General features: G+C 44.5%; 1 protein-coding gene across 10 annotated transcripts in view; it reads left to right on the top strand.

The window, feature by feature from the left end:
• Window positions 1–25835, top strand: part of SLC4A11 (solute carrier family 4 member 11) — a 124157-nt gene that overhangs the window by 41573 nt on the left and 56749 nt on the right. For 8 of the 10 annotated variants that reach the window (XM_015863019.3, XM_015863024.3, XM_032444207.2 and 5 more), the window contains exons 2-3: window positions 10856–10906; window positions 20493–20645. In XM_015863019.3, coding sequence (XP_015718505.2) covers window positions 10856–10906; window positions 20493–20645 — 204 coding nt within the window. Of the gene's footprint in view, window positions 1–747; window positions 1235–10855; window positions 10907–20492; window positions 20646–25835 lie in introns of those variants that run through there. The other 2 variants (XM_085545907.1, XM_015863022.3) reach the window with 2 other exon arrangements.

Raw genomic sequence — 25835 nt, 5'->3', positions numbered from 1 at the left:
AAATAATGATTTACTGAGTTGCTGTGGGATTGTTACTTGCAGCAACTCGGATTGCTGTGATTTAAGGGACTCGGAGATGGCAGTGTGCTGGTGTTTGGAGAACTTGCTGCTTTGTTTCTTCTGTGGGGCTCTACCTTTTGGGAGGCTGACCTGGTGCTCTATTGGGGAGCTGATTTATTCCTTCTCATTCTTCTTGGCCAGAACAGATGGCTCCTCTGGGCTGTAAGCATCCAGCTGGGGGATACTTGCCTTGCTGTAATGAGAATCTTGCATTAGTAAGGGAGGTAGTGACAGGAGCAGAATGAGCTGGAGCGTGAGGGAGAGGATGTGGCATCTTCACCCCTCCGAAGCTTTGTGGGTACTGCTTAGCAAAGTGCTGGGCTGTCAGACCGGGTTGTAAACCTCCTTGGGTGAGGTGAGCTCTCTTCATCTCTGTTTTCTGCAACTTGTTGTAACAGCCCAGACTTACTGCTCTGTTTCCCATTCCCTTACAAAGGCTCCTCGTTGGCTGCTGAATGCCTGCATTAACCCTTGTGCTGCCGTTGCCCATGCTGGGAAAAAGACATAGGAGGCAGCTGTGCAGTCACAGTAGAGCAGCGATGTCTTTAAGAGATTCACTATATCCACCTCTTGGCAGCAGCTTTTCTCCCCTCTCTTCCTTTCGCATCTTTGCGTTCTCTTGTTTTCCCTGCACTTCTCTCCTAAGGTACAGCATCTCGCTTCGGTTGAGCCTGGCTGCCACAAAGCCTTTTTCTTTAAGGAGGCACACAAGCTTTCTCCACACAGCATCCAGCAAAAAAAGCTCCAGCTCCCAAGTGCAGGGTTGCTTTAATCTGTTTTTCTGCCTTGCTCTCAGAGGGGAAAGCTCCGGTTCTTGGGGAGGGGGAGGGAGAGGGTTGGAGGAGGAAACCTGAATCCCATCGTGGTGTGAAGTTAGCAGCTTGCTGGCATCCCTTGCACAGCGTTGGGTTTGGGTGCTGGGCTGGAGGTGCCCAGCTGGGAGCTAATGGGTCACGCTCTCACTCCACCCATCTGCCGCTCGCCAATTGGAAGTGAGGGAGAAAGATGCTCTGGCTGGATTAATATTGGAGGCACTGAAAAAGCACGAGCCATTGCCGCCTCGGCCACCTGAGCAAGTGGCACTGGGGATTGGGTGCGCTGGCTCAGAGCAGCCCAGGAGAGGATTGGAGGCTGTTTGGATGGGAACAGCATCTCTATTGAAGAAGTAGTACAGGTAAGTTGTGGTCTGAAGGGGCAATACCGGAACACTGCTGATGCCGGGTGATGCATTTGGACAGGAAATCCAGAAAGGCTGCTCTGCCAGCTCTTGAATTATTTAATTCACTAAAGTAAGGCAGTGCCTGATGGATTTTCAGTGGGCTCTGCTGCTCGGTGATGTTGTCTGTTGCTGTGCTGGATGTCAGTGCTGTGTTTAAGGATGGAGGATACCTCCTGAATTCAGTTTACTTTAACCAGAGTGCTGCTTTTCAGGGGTTGGGTTTAGTTTCAAGATACCTTGCGCTCTTCTCCTTATGCATGTCTTGCCTGTTCTTTTATTGTTTCTTCCCCCCTCTCAAATTAATGCTGAAACATCCTCCCAGCCTGCCAGAGAGAGGCTTTACATACTGATGTTTCACGTGGGGAAAGTGCAGTTCTGAGTGAAAACAAAATGCATGCGTGTGATGTGAAAAATGCTAGCAAGCATCGTCCCTGATGCTGTAGCCATGGAAGCCATGTAGACGAACCATAAACAGTGTCCTACTGATAAACACTCTGACATGTGTTGTCAGTCAGTAATTATTTCATCACTGGACCAAAGCGTTTTTATTTTGGGTTGATGATGGATGACAAGGACTGATCTGGTGCTGTTGGCTCTCCCCTTACCCATGTTGTTGTTGTTGTCACAGTTGTTTGCTGTTTAGTGGCTCCTGGATATAGAAGCACTATGGTGTTGCTCGTGCCATCCTGCCAAGCCTGTTGGGATGTGAAATCACCACTTCTGTGGGGAAGGCTGAGGCTGCAGAAGTCAGCTGCCTGCCTTTGCTTTTTCCTTTAGGCTGTTTTTAATACTGGGAGATATTTTCCTTTTGGTATCTTTCCTGGAACCACAACTGAAAATCTGACATTCTTGGTGATCATTTGGGCTGACCACTGCTCTACTTTCTTCCCTTCTTCTTTCCAGTTTAGATCTTGATTTCAACCTTGTGGCTTTTTTTATGTGAGTGAGAGTGGATCTTCTGATCCATCCAAATGGCTTTTTGGGCAGTGGAGGTGGGAAGAGGTGCAGGATGGACTTTGACACAAAGCTTATTGCTTGGTGGCAATAAAAACTTTGTAGTAATGTACTTTACACTCCCAATCATGGTCCTGGTATCCTGGGGGGATGCTGGAGAGTGTCATGCTGCTGATGGAGCACCTCTTCCACCAGGATCCCAAACCTGAGGTGTGTAGTTTCTTCTTTACACTTTGCAGCTTAATTTTTTCAGTATTTAACCCAGCTGAACCATTGCAGGGAGCAGCTCTGTTCCTCTGGATAGCCCCAAGCAGGTGGAATTTCTACTGACTTTAAACCATGTTGGCATGTTTCACACAGCAGCACTGATGGCCTCTGAAAGATCTTCCTGTGTGGGGAGGAATTTCAACCAAAAACACAACATTCACCTTTTAAAATCACCCTTTTTCAACCCATATCCAGTCCTGGCCAAGATGTGAGGCTGTAGGGCTGTAGCCCTATTACTGCTATGATGAGCTATGAGTTTTTCTTGATAGGGCCTTACAAGTGAAAAGAGCCATCTGAAAAGCTGTCAGTAAGACTTAAAGCTTTCTGAATTATTTACATGTTCAGGAAAGGTCTACTGGAAAGCCTCTGCTGGTTGGTCCTTGGGTCTATGCCAGCCTGTGGGATCTCTGGAGGTATTTGCTTTCACTCCTCTCTGTGTAGCCCTCATGCAAGAAATTCTTATGAGTCTTAAACCATGTTTTTTAGAGCATCCAATAAAACCTGAGGTTTAAAATAAATCTAATGGCCCAAATTATTCACCTGTCAGCCAAATCCCAGTGTGTCTTTGTTCCCCAGCTCTGTAGCTTGCATTGGGTCACCTAAAAGATGATGGCCATGAAACCTGTCCAAGGAGGAAGAGCAAAGCAGCTGCACTGCTCTTAATTCCCAAGGTTGCCTCCTCGCCTCTGGGAGGCACCCTTGGATGTTAATTGCTTGGGGTGAGCTCAATTGTGATGAGTCAACCTGGGCAGCCTGGTGCCAGCCTTCTGCATGCTTGTTTTTTTGGGGAGAGGAGGTCTTGCCAGCTGCGACAGTGACAACTACTATTTTTCATTAGGTGGTTTTATTGCAATGGGTGTTCTGGATGGAGCTGGGGAAGGGGGTGAAGGGGAGAGGGAATTACTCAATGCAGTAAGGGAAATGCTTTGAAAGCAGGTTTGTCTGATCCCTGAGCCTGTGTGTGGGTGGGTGTTTGCCTGGGAGTGAGCAGGCAGGAGGATGCTTCCTGCTCTATTCTTTCAATGTGATGTTCTCTATTTTTACAGCAAGCAACTGTGGAAATGAGTTCTAGGGTTTTGTTCGCTGGATTGACCATGGCATGGTTTAAGGTCTCCTCGTGCTGCTTCTTTGCATCAGAAGAATATCCAGCTCCTCATATATGGGCCCAGATTAAATGCTTTAATGCTCCTTGGACTACGGAGCCATAAGTTGCTTTACTGGCATCCTACTGTGGTCATACTGTGGTGGATACTTTAGCTGGACCCAGGTGAATCCAGCACACCATGGATTACCCTAGGCGATGTCTCACTGTTCATGCTGTGCCTTCCAAAACCGAACAAAATAGAGATTTCTCAAAGAGTTTTAGAGTTCAGGTAATCCAGACTTTGGTGTTTAAACAACAACAAAAGAAGTTATGGGGCTTTATAACTTATCTGGGGAGCAAAGAAGCAGGGCAAAGCCTTCAGGGATGCTACTGTTAGAGATAGGAGTTGGAAGAGTATGTGACATCTACACAGGTTTGTTGCAAGAGGAGTATTTATAATATGTGTGAATATTTAACAATGTGCTATTGGGTGGCCATGCCTATATGTAAGAAGAGCAAAGATGATGTCTGAGTGGATCTGAGTCTCTTAACTAAAGCAGCAATTGGCCATAAGGTTGGGCTTCATAACTTCCTTTGTGCCTGCTCTGGACAATATTTATGTAAAAGCTCACTAAGGTAAAGGGTGTTGGAACTGATGAAAATCTCCTTGGGTCACGACTGTCTTCTGAATTACCTTCAGGAGTTGATACATTAAATCAATATAGGTGTTTGCACACAGATGTACTAAACCCATTTGGTTGAGGTCTTGAAAGTCGATAGCATCTATTTGGACAGTGCTGTAGAAAGCAGCATTAAGAAGACTTCTAGGCACAAGTGGCTGTGCCACTCAGATCACTAGAGGACAAGCAGGAGCCCTTTACCTCCTCTGCTTGTCTTGTAAAAGCTCTTTACTATGAGAGTGGTGAGGTGCTGGAACAGCTGCCCAGGGAGGTTATGGATGCTCTATCCCTGGAGGTGTTCAAGGCCAGGTTGGATGGGGCCCTGGGCAGCCTGGTCTCATATTAGATATGGAGGTTTGTGGCCCTGCCTGCAGTGGGGGGGGTTAGAGCTTAATGATCCTTGGGGTCTCTTCCAATCCAAGCCATTCTATGATGTTAAATGTATTTATACCTCTCATCTTGTGCTTGGGATGAGATGCTGGTAGGCTTCTGCTCTATGTGTTGCTTGCACAGGGAGCAAAGCTGTAAAACCACAATGAAAAAGAGGTGGTCTTTTGATCTTGATTTTTATCCCTTCAAGATAGAAAATCCTTAGGAGGTAAATGAGTAAATGTAGGAGGTAAATTAATACTGCCCATTTAATGAATTGCAAAAGGTCTTTTTCTTGATGTTTACTGATACGGTCTTTTCATAACATGTTTTCTTCTACTTTTATTAATGCAAAGGAATGCTTTTGGGAGGCGAAACCTGTGTTTGGGATTGCCACAGGCAGCAGTGCTTGTGTGCTATGCTGACCGGCTATGCTGACCGTTCCTGGCCAAGTGTTAACAAGTGTTACTTTGCTTACATTACCCTCCTTTAATCAGTGTGATCAGTTCTTGTGTTTTTCTGGCTATTTTTGTTCAAACACCTCTCAGGTGTTGAGAAAATGGGTAAAACCTTTGAGTTTTTATCCTGGAGGTTGATCATTATTGTCAAGAACAGCAGCATATGGGCACACCTCATCTCTGTCTGCCAATAAGAGATGAGTTCCCACCAGCGTTCTCCAGTTGAAGTGGGAATAGATCAGCTACTTAACTGCGTAGATGGCAATGGGAAGTGATAACTTGAGGCAAAACAGCTTCTCGCTGCTGCTGTCCATTCATTCTTGCTGACTTGAGTGGTTTTAAATAACTTGCAGCAGATGTTTGCACCAGACGATCTTACTGCTCGCTTCTTCCATGAGAATTATTTTGTAGGCATGAGCCAATGCTATGCAGGAAGATCCTGCAGTATCGATAGCCTTTGAACTTGATCAGTGAGTCGGTGTGATCAGACTTTGCAGCCTGTTGAGCTTGTTTTCTATTCCTCTGCGGTGCTGCAGTTGTTATGAAAGAGGTTTGAAGCTTCCTTCCTCTGGCTGCTGTTTGAGCTCTTGCTGCACACTGAGATTTTTCAGACTCCCAACTGCAGGCTCCTTTCACTCAATGCTCCAAATAACCTTTATTTAAAAGAAAAAAAACCCAGTGGATTTCTCTTGATTTCTTTCTTTTCTTGTGGTTTCCTTTCTCACACCTCTGATTTCTCTGTAGCCTTCAGATGGAGGATGGAAGTAGTATAATTTAGTTAGTGGGCACGTGAAAATAATGGTTTCTCCCTTTCTCAGACCACACAGATGATGGTGCAGTTCTCTGTTCACCTGCGCAGCTGCAGTTCCTTCTTCAGTGATTTTTAATATGTGGAGGGGGTGGACAGAACTGAAGAATGATGATTGAGTCTGCAGTTAATATTAAAATAAGTGGTTTAGTGAAACCCTATGTAGGGAAAGCTTTGTTTTCTTGTCAGGTCTAAGCTTTGACTGGCACTGTACACCTGATTAAAACAGACCTTGCTCCAGATCTCCGTATGAAGTAGGGCAAGCAACTGTAAGGTTCCTCACTGCATAGGAAAGATGTGTCTCATGATGAAGTTGGGAAGGGGGCTCAGATTGGGTACAGGGAAACGTTTCCTCTTAGTAAGAATGGGCAGGTATTGGGCCAGGTTGCCCAGGCAGTGGTGGAATCACTGTCCATTGACAAACATGTTCATGGAGCTCAAGTTGAAGTGACCTAAAACCTTTCTTCAAAGCTGAAATGCTTCATGTCTTATGGACAGAGCACTTGTTTCTAGATAACCAAGCTATACAGTGTTGTTTAATATGACTGGGAATTTCTCCAGAGAGAAAGTTGGGATGATCTAAAGGCTTTTCAACGGAGTGCTTAAGCAAGAAGTTAAAACAAGAAGTCTGTTCAAATGATTTGCTTTTCTTTAATTCTCTTTAGACAGCAGGTGAATGTCTTGATCAATTGCAAGTGGTGTAAGAAGTGGGATATAGGAGGTCATGAGGCTGTAGTACCACTTGTAGAAATACCCATACTATAAGCTTGTTAGAGCTACCTTTTGCTTCAATATAAGGCTTGAGCTGCAGAGAGCTGTTTACTTGGAAGATGCCAGGAGTGGAGCATTTTAATTGAGTTATCAAAGTATCCAGAGAATGTGTTTTTATTTGTAATCCACTAATATTGCAAGGCTTAAGAGAGCTTATTGCTAACCTTAAAACAAGAGACTTAAAATGGGTTATTAAGAGATCTGAGAAGTATCTCCCGCAGGAATTTAATAATGGGAGATGGCACGGTAGGGTTTTGTCTGTTTTTTGTTGTTAAATGCAAATGTAAAAATGGGAAGAATGCAGGAAATCAGGAAGCACGACCACTTTTTGCCCCTTGCTTGCCACTGTAGATCGTCTTAGCCTGAAGATCAAGAGCCTCATACTATGTCAAACTCAATGTCCCACCTGTTAGAAGCGCTGTGAACTTCATCTCCCCCTTGGTGGCTCCGAGTCATTGCAGTGGCTTTGAGTCAAAGGGCAGTGGCTTGCTTTTGAAATCCAAGCTTGTATCCCCGAGCCTAGAGAAATAAGCCTTGTTTTCCACTTTGCAGCACTTCAATTATTGTGCCTTTGAATTCAATGCTCTTAAAGAGATGAGGTACTAGTCAGAAGCTTATCTTTGAAGAAGTGACTGTGGTGCCTTAATGCCTGTGCAGTTGGGTTATATTTAATAGACATACTTGTTTGGGAATTAGGTGGGGTGAAAGTGTTGCTGTTGGAATAAACTCTGTTAAAAACAGCAAGTTACTAAAAGAGCTGTATTCCATGTTTTTGGCAGATAATTGGTGATGGCATCTTGTACCTTCAGATGGGGAAAGAAACTGGAGTGTGATTGTCCCTTGTAGGTGTTGGATGAGAGGGAACTTGCTGTGTTGTGTGCCTTATCTCCTAAGGATAATGTGTTCCAGCTTTGTACTCAGAAGACTGGCTTTATGTCTTGCTGAAATGGTTTTGCTTGGATTTTAAGTGTTGAAATCTAAAGGAAAACTTGGGAGAACAGTAATACAGGTTTGGATCTCATAGAAGTGGTATGGGGAGAGAACTCCTGCCCTGTAATAACAAAGTACTGCCCATATTGTCTGTTCCTCTGGTCTGCAAAGGAGCAGGGACTGATTTATACTCCATGGAAACAATTCTGCAACTCCAGGCAAACCCTGGGGCACTGTAATGTTGATCTCTAATGTATTTGGAGGCTTGTCCCTGGCCAGGCTATCCTCAGCGAAGCGAATATATTGATTACAGCGGTGTTTCATAACGGCCTCTTGGTTGAGCTTATTTAATTTCAAGGGATGGAGTTGAGATGGGGAGAGGAAATGCAGTTCTGTGTGTCAGGACGTGGGTATGTGCCTCACTGAAAAGATAACAGCCTTGCTGTCAGTTCTGCACAGCTCAAACCCATTGCTCCAGTCTTGAGCAAAACATGACTAAGGAGCTGAGACCTCAGCAATTAAATTCCCATAAGCTTTGTGAAAGGAGAGGCATATGGAGTTTGCTGATATATGTGCCTTTCTGGTGGCTACCGAGCATCTACTTAACTACAGTTGAGCTGGCCTTGGTCTTAGCATAGCTTTTTATGGCATGCTATTTTGCTTGTGCCAAACAGTGTAAATGGTCAAAGTGGGGAGCCTGGTGTGTGTGTGTATAGATAGATATAGATATTCCTCTTTCCCCTAATGCCTCCTTCATTCCATGTTGTTAAAAAGTTGAGTGTACCTTGCTATCACTAGTGTTGTGAGATACAGGTAACGTGGCCTCAATTCACCCTTCCTACCTCCACCTCTGTGAATGTGTTGACCTTTCATCTAGTCCCATAGCAAGCGTCTGGACTTGTGTAAACACCCCTATCACCTTTAGCCTCCTGGACATGTTCCACACTGTTATTGATGTCAATATGCGTAACCCCTTCCGTGGAGGATGCAGAAACTTGTCAAAAGGCTCTGGCACAACTGTTTAGAAGATGAAATCCCATCGGAGCTGTGGGACGGTGTTACATAGGAAGATGGCAAATTAATGGGGCAGGACATTGTAGGGTGAACGCCCAACTTTTTTTTTCCTGAATGTGCCATTGCATCTTTAATTACAAGGTTAAGGCCTCTGTTTTATGACTCACCTGAACAAACAGCACCTCAAAATAATGGCCTCAGAGTGTTGCCTAGAGGACTGTAGCTCATTTGTGACTCAGAGGAATGAGTTCCATGTAATGAAATGGCACTGCCCTCTGTAATCCCACACCACGCTCTTTGCTCTTCTGAATATGAGAAGCCACCTGACCAGAGAGTCCTATAAAGGGGCTGCGTCAACCCAAGGTAGTACTGCAGTTGAAGTTGTTTCTAAAGGAGGAGGTGTCCGACTCTGAAATCCTGTTCATTGAGTGTTATCTGACCCATAGAAATGGGTGTGTTAAAGGAAGAGCAAGCTGTGTCTCACTATTACCTAGCAATGGATGAACATATTGCTTCAGGCTCCCTTAGAAGGTGTAATAGACTGTGAGAAATTGATATACTATCCCAGGGGGAACTCCTGGCCTCTGTTCCTTGGGTAATCTGTCTGCCTGGGCATACTTTGTTTGTTTCTTTGAAATACGTAAATGCAATCATTACACAATAAGAACCTCTTCAAAAAAATAATCAACAACTTTCCTTTGATCGTTAGCATGCTAATCAGCCTGGATGGATCTTCTCCTTCCCTTCCAGGTGGAGGGAAACAATTGACTCGTGTAATGGGTGCCCCTTGGCCACGGTGCTTTTGTTCCTCTAGCCCATTGTTCTAGGATGAACTTGGAACATGGTGTTTCTCCTGAACCAGACATTTGAATTGCCCTCGGATTTGTATGTGATGTTAAACGACCATTAGGGTGTCTCTCATGGAACTGTGCAGCTCATGCTGTCTGTTCTGAGCCATGCTGAGCTGTAACAAGCAATAGAGCTGGAAGATGCTGTCGTCAGTGGTGTGACTTAAGTCTGTCTGGTGCACAAAGGCTCCCGGTGGACCAGGATGAATTATATTGCTTGAAAATGGGACAAAGGGAAAGGGGGGGGGGATATCATGCATATAACCTGTAAGCCAAAAGTTATGGGATATAAAGAGGGTCTTTGGGAAATATAGTCTCATACCTCAAACGAAAAGCAGGAAACCTAATCTGCAGAACAATAAAGCAGGCAAAGCCTCTTTCCTTGTTGGCCCAAATTCATCTCGGGCTTGCGTAGGTAATGTTTGATTAGCCTAATGAAGTGGGGAAAGATGGAGCAGATCTATTCCTCTTTCTGATTGCATTTTGGCTGGGAAGCTACGCACAATGAGGTGGCATCTAGGAGTTGCTTAGCAAGGGACTGCTCAGTTGACTCATAAGGCTTGAAACAAAGAGCTTTGTTAACTTGCTGTAAAACGTCATGCACCTGTAGGGAGAAGTTGATATTTCCAGCTGACAGTCTGAATGGTTCTACATTGCTAACAACCAGCCCAGACTGTAATACCAGACTTGGTATCAGGTGTTCCCATGCTATTGAAATATCTCCCTGCATGCTAGGCACCCAATTTACCAGCAGTAATTGCAGGACTAACCCACTAATAAGCAAAACATGTTCCAAAATATATTGCCAGGATTTGGTTGCGCTGCTGCTATGAGTGGATTTGCTCTTGGTTGGTGTAATCTCCCATTTGTGATGTCCTTGCAGGACTCCTTTAGTGCAGATGTTGGTGCCTGTCTTTGAATAGTACCAAGGACTATTCTGGGGATGTCCTAATGATAATGAGTAGTGGAATAAGATGTGAAATCCTGTTCTTATCTGAATTTATTGCTACACTGAACCGGTTCTCTTTATCCATGTGTAAGATACAGACTGAACTTCATTATGCCTTGTATTTTTTTAAAAAGCCTCTTGGGTACTTAGCATCTATTATTTGTGCGTGCATTTGTTCGGATTCAATAGGTCACTCTGATACAGTGGTTCCAGCCCAGGTTGTCTGAGACTGCCTGTTTTCCTGCAGTAACTGCAACTGCATGAGTTATTCAGGCAAATGCTGAAGTCCATAAACAAAAGGCTGAAGTTGCCACATTCAATAAGATCTCTGCCTGTGGTATTTTGAGGCTGTAATTCAGGCTTATAGTGAACATAGCAATAAGGTGAAGGTGTCCAGCATCAGAATGATTCACGTGCTTCCTGTTTTTTTTCTCCTCTTTGTAGAATCTCCACCAGCAGCGATGTCAAGGAATGGATACTTCTTTGAAGAGAGTGGCAAGTATTGTTTGACTTACTTATATGCTGTATCACTTTATTGGAAGGAGAGCAAAGAACTTGAAACGGGTGATGCAAAATTCATGTAGCTTAAGGAGCATGCGGATGCAGGCTTTGCACGGTGGTTGTGTAATCTAGTACTGGAAGCAGACTCTGCATTTTTATGTCCTGTAGATGTTTCAGATATTCAAATCAGTAAATAATCACCTTCGTGCTGTCAGCACTGACTATGCAGGGTGGCTCTTTGTTTTCCCAGTCCTTTTTAGGATGGCTTCCTGTATTGCAGTCTGAGTGTATTTATTTCAGTCTTCTTGGAGTGGAGATCAAGCAAAAGTGTCAGATCCCTTTGGAGATGTTCTGCCAAAAGCATCAAACAAACATTGAGAGTCTCAGCAAATGAGTGTTTTAGTGCAGGATGCTCTCAAGGATTTTTCTTTGAACTGAGATTAAGTTGAGGCATTTGTAAGCTTGTATCATTTGCCTTAGCAAAGGTGGCTGAGCTCTAAAAGGCATTATAATGATGAAGGGCAGAAATTGCATGCAGCTGAACCCGAAGTGCACTGAAGTTCCAACTTCTATTTTGGTTTTTGGGGAAATGCTGTTAAGGAGAGATGGCTTTGAGGTACCAACCAAAGGCCAGTCCCAGTAGGATGCACTCTATGAAGATATGGGATTTCTTGCCTTGAGAAATAGTACACGAAGTGCTCTGGATTTCCCAATGGTGAAAGTCAGAGGACTGAAACACTCCTGTTGCTGAGGCCTGCAGATGCTTATAGCTGTCAGAAGGCTCATAGTTTGTGTTCCAGGGACAAGCTTTTAAGTTAACATCTGGAAAGGGGAAGCAGAGTATGTGCCAGATGCAGCTGCAGTAGATCCGGCATTATTGTTGTCAGCACTTTCTCTGGGCTCATTCACCTTTTCTGGAAGGGCTAAACAGAGCCAGTCTCTAGGAGTAAAAGGATGAAACTGGAAGCAAGTACTGTCAGCTCTACTAAGAGATTCTTTCTGCTCACTGGATGAAGTAACAGAAGGGCAGAAAACAGTGCTTGACCTTCAGAAAGATTGTAGTGCTTGGTGATCAGTCACCTTCCACTCCCTGGTTGAACTGTGTTGTATAGATATCTCTATAGGATGTTGCATAGGTTGAAGAAAGATGCCTATATTCATAGAATTACTAAGGCTGGGAGAGACCTCTAAGATCTCTAACCCCAACCCATCCCACTGTGCCCACTGACCACGTCCCAGTGCCACATCTCTGTGGTTCTGGAGCACTTACATGGATGGTGACCCCATCACTCCCTGGGCAGCTGTGCCAGTGCCTGGCCATTCCTATGGAGAAGAAATGTTTCCTAAAGCAGCTTGTTTGGCAGCTGTCATCATTAAGCTGCTTCTTGGTACCACTTGTTTAGATCAGCCTCTTTTGGCATTGAGACCAACATATGCTCTTGCCCCACCCTGAAAGTTTCAAAGAATAAGAAATTAAGCTTTTTTTTTTTTAAAGGAAAAAACCCCGAACCTCAAAAATATACAACTAAAAAGCAAAACCAAAATCAACTCTTCCTTTGGTTTACTTAGCGCTCTTTTTTCCCCCCTCAGTGGTTGATAAACATCTCTTGCTACTCTCTCTTTGTACAGCACATCTTTCTCCTTATCTCCTCACGAGATCTTGTGTGTACATGTGGGGTTTTTTTTTGTATATTTTATAGTAAGGATGTTTTTGTTTCAGGGCAAATCTTAAGCATTACTCAAAGATTATCTTGCCAGCGAGTGTTTCTTACTCTTGTGTTCTAAATAACAAGTGCAGCAATATTAAGGCATAAGCTAAAGTTGAAATGTCAGCTTTTAAGGTGTGTTATGTCAAGGGTAATGGCTGCTGTGGCACCAACACGGTGCTTTGTAACACTCTTCTGGATAGAAAGTGTGGTATTTAGTAATTTGTAGCTCACTTTATTAGGTAGTGAGGAGCTGAAAAAGGCTCAGGAAGAAATTTCTATTGAATGGATGCTGATATGTGGTTATTCTCAGAGCTCAGAGGGGTTTTTATGGTCTCCTGGTATGTGTTAATATGCTCAACTTCTTTGTTGAGGAAAAAATAACATCTGGAATGATGATCAAAGGGAGCCCATGCTTTTGGGCACAAATTGCAGGCTTATGGCATCCTCCAGTTCTCAGTTTCTGCTAGAAGAACCCAATGGGAAGCTGCTCTGCAGTAGTAATGTTAAGAGGAAAAATGAGGAAATAATTTCATATCTGCCCAGTTAGAAGCTTCTGGTAATGGAGAGCGTGGTGTGACAGCAGGTATGGTGGTGGTTGTTGGCCACGTCCTGCTTTTCATTCTTATGTTTCATTACATTTGGTAGCTGTCTTCTGACAGCAGCCTCTTGCTGAAAATCTGTTTTCTACTCACGCTCTTGTCTGAATTGAGCCTTTTTCACACAAAAAGAACAAAAACTCTGGCACAGTGTGGTGATGTGTTGATGCAGGCTGTGCATTTGTCGTTTGACTCTTTGGGCTGTTTTCTCAAATGAGTTTTCTTGGCAAATTTAAGTAACTAATGAGATGAGTAGACTCAATCCAAACTTAAAGATAATTGGAGTCTTGATGAAATGCAGCTTGGCAATCAGTTCTGAGAATGACTTGCCAAACCCTGCATTGCCTTGTTTCTTGTCTATCAACCTCCTGTGCCCAGGTAATGAGGGAATGGGGAGGGTGAGCATCCAGCGTTCCCCACAAGTGGATTAGCTCTAAAGGCATCAGTATTAGCTGCAAGCAATTATGTTCTGCCAATGTGTGATGAGCTTCTTAATTGACACAAGACCTTTCTCCGATAAGATATGAGAATGAAATTTTTCTAGTGCAAAATCCCAGGAAAGGAGTCCCAGAGTTGTGCTGGGGATATCTGAATTGCTGCATTGTTTTAAAACTGGCTCAACAGCCATTGCAGCATCAATTTTTTGTCTTCTGGAGCAAATCCCTCACCGCTTGGTCTCCTCTGACTTATTAATTGGTTTTGCTGGCAAAAGAAATTGCAGTTGTGCTGAAGGGCCCCTGTCTGGCTTGGGATGTTTGGATATATTTTATCTACTTGTTTTTGGTTTTCAGCTTGCAGTTAGTTCAGTATGTTTAGTGCATTTGTGTATTCTTCAGATTTCTTTTTGGTTTGGAATTGTTTGCTTGGCTAGGAAATAAATCTAAATGCCTTCATGAAACAAATCCCTTTGCAATGGGTTCCCCTGGTGAGATGCTCAGTTTAAGGGCAGGAGATGCGCTTCTGCTACCTATAGATATAATCATAGACTAGGATAGAGAGACTGAGGGGATCTCTTCAGATGGTTATTTTAAGAACCCTCTATCAGGAGGCACAGAATAAAACAAACATTCCTGATTTCTGTGGGTTCTGATACAGAGCTGAAATTCCACGTGCTGCTGTGTTTTTAAAGAATAAAACCAAAACAAAATAAAGCCCCACTGAATTACTTGGATTATTCACAACGTTTCCTAGAAATCTGGCTGCAAAATACAATACTGGAATTAATTCAAAAGTGCCTGGGTGTTTTCTGCAGCAGATCTGTTCTTTCAGCTCTGTTATGAATTATTACTGAAGAGGCAGGGGAAAGTTTATACTTCCATCTGGCTCTTCATGACAAAAGACAGACTTTGAAATAAGGTTGGAAGTGGGGAAGTGAGAAATTATGGCTGCCCAGTAGTGGAGGTATTTATTATGTAGAGAATATGGGGTCATTTCTAATGGCTCGTTTGCTGGACACTTAACTTGTTAATTTTACCTGAGGAAATTGTGGTTCAGTCTGTGGTATTGAAGCACCCTGGATGCTTAGGTAATGCATTGACATCTACGTAGCATGGGGCCATTACTACAAAAGACCTGAAACCTGTACCTGTTAGGATCTTAATAGTTGCTCTACAGCTAAGAAACATCATCAACACTTCCCCAGCTATTCTGTCTCTCAGTCTCTACCTGTAGAGGGAATAGAGTTGGAAGATGCTCTCTAAATCCCATGTAAGTGATCTAGAGAAGTCAGCGTGACCATCCAGTATGTCTAAAAAGCTATGTGCAAGCTGACAATGATGACATAGTATGCTCATTCAAATGCTTTGAAATGTTTTGAATGCATTTCCTAGCGGGGCATCTCTACTTTTATAGTGTACTGAGTTAATTTCACATTTACCCAGCTTGGTTGGGATCAAGAATCACATCCACTCAAATAAGAAAAAAGCACAGAAAAAACCTCTTTGAGCACAGCTACTCTATAGGTCTTCTTCAAGTAGTGTTATATAGAGAAAATGTATTTCTCCTCCCAGATCCATGCTGGAGGTGCTGGGAAACTAGAGTATCTTGAATGTAGCATATCAAGAAGCATGGTACTGAGGAGCATGGTGGGGATGGATTGGAGGAATGGACTTGACGATCTGACAGACCTTTTGGAACCTTAATGATTCTGTGATTCTTTATGCCCGTGCTAGCAGAAAGCATTTAGTGTAATAAAGGTTATCTCCTTACATAAGCACAGGAGTCAGATCTGGACCCTTCTTGCCAACTTGTTGTCAGCAAGCCTTAAGCAGTCCAACATCATGGGCTATGGACAGCTCCTGAGCACTGGGTTGGCAGAACCTTTCCATGTGGCTGCCTGCCGCAGGGTGGGTAAACCTCCCTAGGCTGCAAATAGTGAGCTTTGGCAGGGGATCTCTCAACTGTAAACCAAAGGAAAAGCTTAATGTTGTTCTATCAGGCATCCAGCTGTATGCAGAACTGCTTTGTTTAATCAGTGTGGCTTAAAATTTTAATTTTGGAGAGAGCCTTGCATAATGTGACTTGATAGCAGCCTTTGGAGAGTGGTGTTCTATTGCTACAGCACTAATTTTTGTCTTGTCTGATATAAACCCATTTGTTAGGAAGAAGGAATTTTTTCATGACTGCTTTTCAGACTTGTAAGTTACCAAAAGACACGCACAAAACTAACCACCAAACCAAATTGGCTTTGAAGATTGACCTCAGGAGGAAGATATAAAATCTAGGCAGACATCTACCTGAGAACCTGCTCCTACATCCATACAATCGCTCTTCCATCTGAAATGACTTAGCGTTAAGTAATTACACTGATTTAGCTGTGTGTATCCCTGTTCATTGCAGGGCAATTGGACTAGGTGACCTTTAAAGATCTTTTCCAACTCTCAGGGTTCTATGATTCTAAATCAGCATGATGTGTGACTGGAAGCTCACCCTGATTTAGCATTTTTGTGTCTGTGTGCAGGATGCTATTTCAATTCTTGTTTCTGGAGAACTGGTAATGCTTGTACAAAGTGCTTCTAACCATCTCCTTCATCCTTGATTACTTTATCCTTGCCAGTGTTAACCAAGTGTAAGGTTATTTGCCCACTGGAGGCAACATGAGCCCCCTTTTTTTGTGTGCAGTGTGTAAAGGGTCAATACAGAGGTGGAAGCAACAAAGCAAAACTGTTAACTTGCAGCTTTGGGGGGGAATGTTGCTTTAGGCTAATTAAAGCCTTGTGCTCTTCTTGAAAATTAATGCCTATTGTTGGTTAAAGCAAGCTGAAAATCCCCAGGACTGGAAAAATCAGATGAAGTGACTTGTTTTAAATGCTTGCATCAGAACTAGTTTGTAGGTAGATATGGGTGATGCCCATATCCCAGTGGATGTCTATTTCAACAGCCTGGTCTAGTGGGAGGTGTCCCTGGCTATAGCAGAGGGGCTGGTGCTAGATGATCTTAAAGGTCCCTTCCAACCCCAACCTTTCTATGAGTCTATGTCCCCTTACTTTTAAAAGCTGTAGGACGTATATTATTACTGTTCCTTTTAGTCTTGCCATAATTAATCTCACAGTTAATCTGAGTTTCCTTTCTCAAAAGTGGGTACATTTATAGACTCATTCAAAACAAGAACCTATGAACTCCTATGCTTGATTTGAAGGACATGGCTTAGTGGATGTGGTGGTGATGGGTTAATGGTTGGACTTGGTGATCTTAGTGGTCTTTTCCAGCCTTAATAATTCTCTGAATCTAAACAGTGGCAAAGCTGTGTGTTCAGCTTATGTGAAGTGCATGGCTTGAAACGCAAAGTGGGAGGCAAACGATTTGATTTCAGTTTGGAATGGATTAGTATTAGTGACAAAAAACATCCAAGGCAGTGAAGCTGGAAGGAAAGTCTTTGCATTTCCCAGGGTAAAATGTCTGGCTGAATCTGACAGGAGCTCAGAGAATACTGTTATTGATATTCTGGTGAGGTGACCAGTGCTGCATTGGAAAAAAAATGACTGTCTTGCAACTAGCTACCATCTGTGCCTAGAAGTTTCATTAAAAATCATCTGTTTTCCTCTGAGCTCAAAAGATTTCTTAGAATCATAGAATCACCAAGGTTGGAAGAGACCTAAAAGATCATCCAGCCCAACTGTTCACCTATTACCAATAGCTCCCACTAAACCATGTCCCTTCTAATGCAACTGAGCTTTCTGGCATGAAGAGGGTTATGATATGGCTGTGTCTGGCTTGAGTCCCGTAGCTTGGGGTATGGGATAATGTCATAGTATGAATCATAGAATGAAAAGGACCTCAAACATCATCCAGTTTCAACTCCCTGACTGTGGGCAGGGTCACCAACCACCAGATCAGGCTGCCCAGAGCCACATCCAGCCTGGGATGTCATTAGAAAAGTTGTCTGCACTCTGTTCCTTGGAGTCTGTAGCCCTTTCTAGGGAACATATATAGGGGTGAAGTTGTACTTTCTGATAACTGTCCCTGATTTCATTGCTGCAGCTGCCAGGTGCTACTAACACATCAGCAGGAGAGGTACTGCCACCTCCAATGGTTGCAGGCCAATTCATTGCTCTCCCAGTCAGAACCCAGGGTTCTCACAAACCAGCTCAAAAGAAAATAGTAATAGAAAAGCTGCAGTGTAATCATGTTGTCTGTGTTTGGATAGTTGATAGCAGCAGGACTGGAGTAGCTCTGACAAAACTGATGGGAGTAAAGAGAAGAACTGGGATGGATATTGATATGGAAGAAGTCAGATCTGAGCCAGGCAATGTTTACAGGGAGCAGGGTGATGATTTAGTAAAGAAGGGTGAGGGAAAAAAACTGCATTTTTCTTCCCAGAACCTGCATAAAATGGGGTAGTGGCTTATTTTCACATTGCAGTCAATGGGCTGAAGAATAGAGGGACTTGAGGTCAAGGCTGATTCTGGCTGCCTGCAGTTAAGAAGGGATTTTGTTCCAGCAGGATGGTACCTGTTCTTGGCTACTTTTTTTCATGCTTTTCTGTTTCTGTCCCTTATCAAATGAGTCCTGAAGGGCTGAGAGGAATTTTCTTGACCGCAGGTTGTTCTTCAAGGTTCAGGTGGGCTCTGCTGGCTGATCTTCACAGGCAGCCTGACCTCAGTTCCTAACTCTGGGCTCAGACCTAGCAAAATCATTGTTGTGGTGCTTATACCCTCTATTTGAGGCTGAAGTGACACTTGCTGTGCTCAGAGGTCTGATGCGTTGACCTTGTCATGTAGGGTGATGCAATGATCCTTGGGGTGATGGGAGAAAGCAGCTGCTAGGGCTGGAGACAGCTCCTGTGCTGTCTTTGGAGTAAAGGTTCATCTGCCACACATACACCTTGAGGTGGTTCTGCACTCAACAGGCATAAGCTGCTCTCATTATAATACCTGGCGGATTGAATAAGCTGCTGGCTTCAAAACAGGAGAGGGTTTAGTGATAAAGCAGACACCTGTCTGGGAGTGCAGTTCCTGTACAGCTCAGGTTTGGGGTTATTTGCAAGCTGTGTGTTTTGTCCGTCCCTTGCCCAAGGGACATGCAGCTCGGCTGCCTTTTGTTTTGCTCTTTCCTCCCCTAAGGAGGGAGGAACTGAGGATGCTTCCCTTGCCAGAGTCCTTGCTGACCTCTGCCCAACCCTGAGATCTTACTCCACCCTTGCCCTTCTTTCAGCTCCTGCACCATTTATCTCCCATTTCCAGCCTTCTTTGCTTTCAGGGCTTGGAAAGCAAATATATAAGCTTTTCTGCTTCATTCTTACCCGAGCCTTAATTACACTGGGATGGGTTTGGGGGGGGGGGGGGGAAGGGGAAGTCAACCATGTGCTGTGTGCTTGAATCCCACTTCAGGTACCTCTTATCTGACCCACTCAGCATAAAGGATGAAGATGTGAGACCTGTTTTGACATCTTCTCTTTGTTGAGCCCCTTGTCCCCCCTCCAAGTCCTCTCTGGGAGATGCTGAGCACTCATGAGGAGCGTGCTGGCATGCAGCTTGCAGCAGGAAGGGCTGCAGCCCCTGTCCTGCCTTGCAGAGTTCCTGTTTGTGGCTTCCCTTGCTCACAGTGTCTTATTTGTTTTGCAGTGCTGATCTACTGGCTTGAGATCACTGCAAAACTGCATGCACTGCTCTCAGCTGCTTCTTTTGGTGCCACTGCATTCATGTTTGCTTTTTAAAAGCTATCAATATTTAAGAGTTTCCATTCAACCTTCTACCTTGAACCTCACCCTCTTCATTCTGCAGCAGTGCCCAAAGCAAGCTAATGAAATATACCCTTCCTGCATCAAGGAGTTGTCAGGGGATGGGTAGGAGCTGCTGAATAATCCTAGCAACGTGTTAATAACGATAATAGTAATAAAAATGACATTCTATAATGTCACTAATTCTTCTAATTGAACAAAATTAGAGCGCACCGCAAGAATCCTCCAGCTGCTCCGCAAGAAAACATCACAGCAAGCCAGCCTTGCTGCTGAACGCAACTAGGTTAAACTCTAATTAAAATGTTGCAAGAGGGTGAGGAGTTGTCTGCTGTAATTAAGGAACTTGTCTCTCTTCCTCTGTGCTGTCCCCTCCTGTAACCTGCTGCTTGGCTTGTGGGGAGCTCCAAGTCAGTCTGTCCATCTGCATCTCCTTGGAAACCACTGTATTCCCTTGGTTTAAAACCTGATATGTGGAGTGGGTGAACACCTTGGGTTAGACCAATGGCACAGCTGAAAGATACCAATGTTTTGGGTCTGCAGGCCAAGCTTTCATCCAGACTTTGGACCTGAGAGAGCCCATTGCTTAGTGCTGTTCTGCTGAAGGCCTGGCTTGCTGTGGGCAGGGCCTTAACTTGTCCTCATCCTTGTGAGGATACACAGCTGCTCAGTGGTGCATTGTGTGTCACCAATGGGGTCCTAAAGTCTGAAACCCCCCTTTCTCCTCCATGCTGTGGTGCAGAGCTGTAGGGAGGGTTCAGTTGATGCCGTTAGGCCGTTGGTGACACAGTTTGGTGCTGGAGCTCCCCACTTTCCTGTACCCAATGCAGACCACAAGCATGTGGCCAGACAGTGGGGTGGCTGTGATGGATACAGGCCCTGCTGCTTGTTCTGGGGACCCTTGTGAGAGCCCATTAGCTCTTCATTGTGGCAGCTGCCCCATGAGGACGAGGAGAAGGCCCTTGCGAGGCCGTGGGGCCACAAAGGCTGAGCACCTTCAGCCCTTATCAGCAGCCGTGGGTTCGTATGTGTGCCCATGTTGCTGTGGGCCCAGCGCAGCTCCTGGTGTGGTTGTAACCGCATGTCCTTCTTGTTGGCAGGGTACCTCAAGTGTGACACTGATGATGGCTGTGAGACCAAGGAGGAGACGGGAGGAGAGGAGCTCTTTGATGCCGTGAACTCCTCCATCGTTTCGGGAGACAGCATACGGTTTTTCGTCAACGTCAACTTGGAGGTGCCACCCAACACTGCTGGTGAGTGATGGAGCCTACAGTGTAAAGCGGGAGATGCCCTCTTGCATGCATAGCTTTGCATCAGTAAATATAATGGATGTTCCTATTTGCCTTGCCTTGCTGAGTGTGTGAATCCAGGACTGCAGCCATAAGTTGTGTTCTGTTGTGATAAGTGTATTAAGTGAGGCTGGTCCCTGCCCTTGGCTCTTAGGGGAGGTGCAAGGCACAGGACAGAATGGTGTTGGTGAAGCTTGGTTGCTTTTGGCTGTAGTAGGTAGACAGTTTGTTGAGGAATTAGTTGATCAGTAGAAACAAAAAAGCATCAACTGTGTGTGGGTATCCAGTGTTGCACTTAAATGATCCTTAGTATGTCCCCAATGTGTAGAAATACTGTCATGTGCCAGGCTCTATTTGTAAACATAGTGACCTGCCCCTAGGAATTTTGACCTCCAAGTGCCAAATCTCCTTAAATCATCTTCAACATTTGGGTCTCCTACAGCACAGCTTTGTGCAGGGGAGGAGGTTCTGTAGGATGGTGTTTGGCACTGGTGCCAAATGAGCAGTGCAGCATATTCTGGAACTTTCACTCTGTGTTTTCATCCCATCACATGATTTTAAGCCTGCAATGCATGTGCAAGTGGTAAAGAAGATGAGGTATCAAACCTGGCTTTCATAGTAGGTGCAGATCGTGATATATCTACAGAGTGCACTTCCTGATGCAGTGAACACGTGTGGTGCAGAACTCTGCCTGGCTACACAGGTCTGCTTTCTGAATCTGAGAGGTGACTAAAGGTTAATATCTAGCAATTTGCAAGCCTGCAATTTTACAAATGCCATCTTAATTGAAAGACTTAAAATGAACCGCTGTGCCGTGATGAGTCTGGACTTAATGCCTTGGGGTACGTTGTTTGGGGATAAGGAATGTACATGCTGTGGATTCTTCTGAATGTGAAAAAGTTTGATTTTCCTTGTGTGTCCACCTGGACTTTTTGTAAATGTTCTCTGTCCCATTCAAAGGAGGACCAAAAAAAACCAAAACAAAACAAAACATTGCTTATTTGCCTCAAGCAGTGATATTTGAGGTGGAATTAGTTGTATCCTTTTTCTTCAGCTGTTTGGGATGCTTAAAGGAGAAACGGACTTCTGATGTGCTGGAGTGTCCTTTCCAAACATGAGGGTTCATATCTTAAAATTAGGCTTTAAGAAGGGAAGGTGTAGAGTGAGGTTTGTTTGACGGTGACCAAGTGGGCCAGGTGTCAAAAATCCAGGTTCTCTAGTGATTATCAAGCATAGAGCTCCTCAAAATCCGTGTGTTTAGCTTACCTAGTCTCTCAGCTCTTTATTAAAGGTTCTTTTGATGGAGTATCTTCAAGAGTTGATTATTATACATGCCAAATCTGGATGTGCAGGCGTAGTTGACTCCTTGGGTGGTTGAAAGAGCTTTGGGGGCTCACCTTGACTTGTGAAAGAAGCCTGAACTGCTAAGGGTGGAGAGGTTGCAATGGGGTAACAGTCCCTGCTTTCAATCTATTTTCTTCCCAGAAATTAAGTTTAACTATGCCGTGACCAAGGCATTTCTGCATGTAATGCTCTTTGCTGAACTCAGGAAGGGAGGGGACAGGTTCAGAAATTCCCCTGCATTGCTGTTGCTCTCTGGTTACTTGGTTCTATATCTGTGCTTTGAATCCCTAACCCATGAATGCTGTGAATTTATAACACGTTTCCAGCTTTGGGGAGGGAGGAAAGCATTAGGTTTTCTCCAGGCAATGCAAGAACCTCCCCTATATAGTTCATTTTCAACTCCAAAATAAGCTCACACACCAAAGATTCTGATATTCTTTAAACCCAGTGTAAAAGTGAATGTGAGAATGAATCTCTTCATCTTATTTTCTTGCTTTCTTCAAGCTGTGTGAATGAGGCCCTTGAGTGTAAAGGCCTCTTTCACGTAGAATCATTAAAGTTGGAAAAGACCTCCAAGAGGTCCATCACTTCCTCTGCATGCCTCTTCTGGTCATTGCAGTTTGCTCTTAGCTGAAGGTGATATCCAGATTCTCTCTTTTTGGAGATCTTATGGCAAGCTGCAAGCTTTCCACTTACCTTAGCATAGCGTTGGTCCTACAATCCAAAAATGCCCCCTGCAGAGGGGATGAGTTGATGCCCCAGGGGCTGGGTGCTGGTAATGTTAAATCAAATTGCTGACATGATAACAGCATTGCCATCATCCTGTTGAGCTGTTAATCTCGGTATGATGGATGTACAGCTTACTGCAAGCATAATTGGATGCACTTTACTGTAATTCTGTTCTTAAAAAGACCCCTGGGTGGGATTAAACATTGAGCCAACAAAACGTAGCACAGCCCATAAAACTCTGACAATTAACCATTGTCATGAAATGCTGGGCTGCATGCACAGATGTGTTTCAATACAGGATAACCTGAAGAAATCTAGGGCTTAAGGTATTGCCTGTCTCATTTTTAGCTAATACTGGCTGTTGTTGCATTGAGTGTTGAGCCCAAGCCAGTGCAGATGCACAGGCACTAAAATGCTTCTCCGTCTTGACACTTGGGTCCTTTATCTTGGGTGTTTTATTGTTTCCTTGTGGAAACTATAAAAAACTTAGTTTATTCTCTCTGTCTTTGAGTCTTCCAGCTTGCATTTTGGTGTTAAGACATCTGTTTTCAGCAAATGTAGAATCATAGAATATCCAGAGTTGGAAGGGACTCGTAAGGATTAAGTCCAGCTCCAGTATTGGCTGCACCACCATGAAGGTGGGTTGTTCTCTGATGCTGGATGTTTTAGTGTCTGAAGTCTGCATTTTTGAGCAAAGATCAGGATGGTTTATAAAGAGCCTGAGAGGTGAGCTGAGATAGCAGTGAAGGTATGCAGTAAAATCATACAGTCATCAAGGCTGGAAAAGACCTCTGAGGTCATCAAGCCCAACCCATCCCACTGTGCCCTCTGACTGTGTTTCAGTGCTTCACCTCCACAGTTCTTCAGTGCCTCCAGGGGTGGTGACTTCACCACTTCCATATTCTATGTTTCTCTGATATTTAACCTGTACCAGTGCATAACCACTTGTTTGGAAGAGAAATTTCCCCTAGTAGTAGATCCAGCTGGGAACTGGTACCAGATAGGATGGGGGGCATCAATGAGTTGGTGTGCAGTGAGGAAGTTTTCCTCTCCAGATCTGCATGTTACAAGCTATGGGTATTTCATAGAATACTCTGAGCTGGAAAGCATCTGTAAGGAGCATCAAGTCCAACTTGTGAAGTACGTACCAGGCTAGATATGTATCATCTTGCAGGCACTCTTGCATGGTTTTGTGGCTCCTTCCTTACTGTCTCGCTTAGAAGCGTGCTAAGCCTTCTGTCTTAGTGCTATCTAGAATTGCATTGAAGTCTTTGTGTATTTTTATATGTAAATTTGTACCTGAATTCCCCTGGAGCTGAGTCTGCAGGTATTGTTTCAACCTGTTGCCGAAACATCAAACTCAGTGGATCAGCTGCTTTCTTCCAGCTTCATCTGCAGCATCCTGGGAAATAAATCCCTGCAAATTAGTACAGCAATTTGATTTTGATGGACTATGAAGGTTGGCATGTGTGGGTAGCTCAAGTCTGATGTTGCACATGGTGTGGGGAGATGACATTGCAGGCAGTTGTGGCACTCTCACCTGCTTGGCAGGTCTTTTTAATCATCTAGGCAAATAGCTTTGTTATTGAGATCTTGTTTTTTACATCTTGGGGTTTTGAAATGGCTTTGTTTTCCCCTTTGCCTTCCCTTTACTGGACTGCTGTAGAGGGGTTTGTAGTGTTTCCCTGAACCCAAGCATAGTTTGTCAGGGATTGGTGAAGCTGTAATTTCTCAGCTTTTGCACCATGCATTTCTGCTTGCAGCTGGTGGCTGTATCAGTGGCTTTGGCTGCAGAGAGGTGCCTAGAACATTTTTTTGGGCTTGGGTGGGGGGAGATGCAAAATCCTGCTGGCAGCCCAAAGCCAATGGGGAGGCAGGATGTGGCTTTGTTAGAGCAGGAATTGGGGGGCAAATAACGGAACACGCTTTACGCTTCGTGAGAAATGAAAGCCTGTTCCACCCTCTGGACAATTGATCATTCCTAGATACGGGGAATGAACGGTTTCCTGTAACGCACTCCGGAGGCACGCACGTGCACCGCTTCTCCCTGCAAAACACGGGGCTCCGGCTCACGGCTGGCCCCTGCAGAGATGGCTTTTTTTTTTTCCCCTAAAAGGGATGAGGAGAAACACTGGATGCTGGCGCCAAGGATATTCCAGAGAGAGTAGCTTCCAGAGACAAGTGGTCTGGGCCTGAATGGGTATCATTCTGTACACAATAGTCACATTTCCTCACATTAATACCAAGGTCCTTTTTATGTCTCGAGGCACAATGCTGACCCACGCGTTCCATCTGATAACTCCTGTTTTAGCAGTTTGATGTCAGGGTGGGATGTTGGACTCCTGAAGCTTCCTATACTCTAATGGAAAGTGGATGCACCGATTGTGTTGGGGGGGATGGATGGCCTCCTTCCCAATTTCCTGGCTGGGGTGTTTTCAAAGCAGCACTCACAAAGCTGAGGGAGGTGGGGATGGGAGTGCAGGCGGCTCTGCACAAAGGCAACAATCACCTTTCTGGTTCCTTTGCTTTGGGACAGCTTCCCCAGAATTTGAAGTGCTTTATCTCTCGAGTTGGCATAGGAATGAGCTCCCCCCTCCCCCCTTCTAATTTAATCACAAAAACTACCATAGCCTTTTTTTTTTGTTGTTGTTGAAAATTCACTTTTGTGTTACATGCGTGTTGGAGTGTATGTTGCCCAAGGAGGCTGTGGATGCCCCATCCCTGCAGGCATTCAAGGCCAGGCTGGATGTGGCTCTGGGCAGCCTGGTCTGCTGGTTGGTGACCCTGCACATAGCAGGGGGTTGAAACCAGATGATCATTGTGGTCCTTTTCAACCCAGGCCATTGTATGATTCTGAGTTAGGAGGTGTGATGAGTGGCACAGTACTCAACTCCATTGTCCTGTCTGTGCAAGATGCCTCTGTTCTGCAATTCAATGCAATGGTCAGTTGTTTCAATGCCTGTGCTGAGCAGTATTCAGATGAGGGTTTCCTCCCCATGCTCTCTGAACCAGAAACAGGCAGCCTGTTTCTTATTGCCACTTGCCTTTAACCTGTGTCAGATGAAGGGATGAACTCAGATG

Source organism: Coturnix japonica, chromosome 4 (genome assembly GCF_054131305.1).
Source record: "Coturnix japonica strain WE chromosome 4, WE-NBRP24, whole genome shotgun sequence".
Taxonomy (NCBI): Eukaryota; Metazoa; Chordata; class Aves; order Galliformes; family Phasianidae; genus Coturnix; species Coturnix japonica.
The sequence above is the reverse complement of the archived record's forward strand: the minus strand, read 5'-3'. Positions and strand labels throughout refer to the sequence as shown.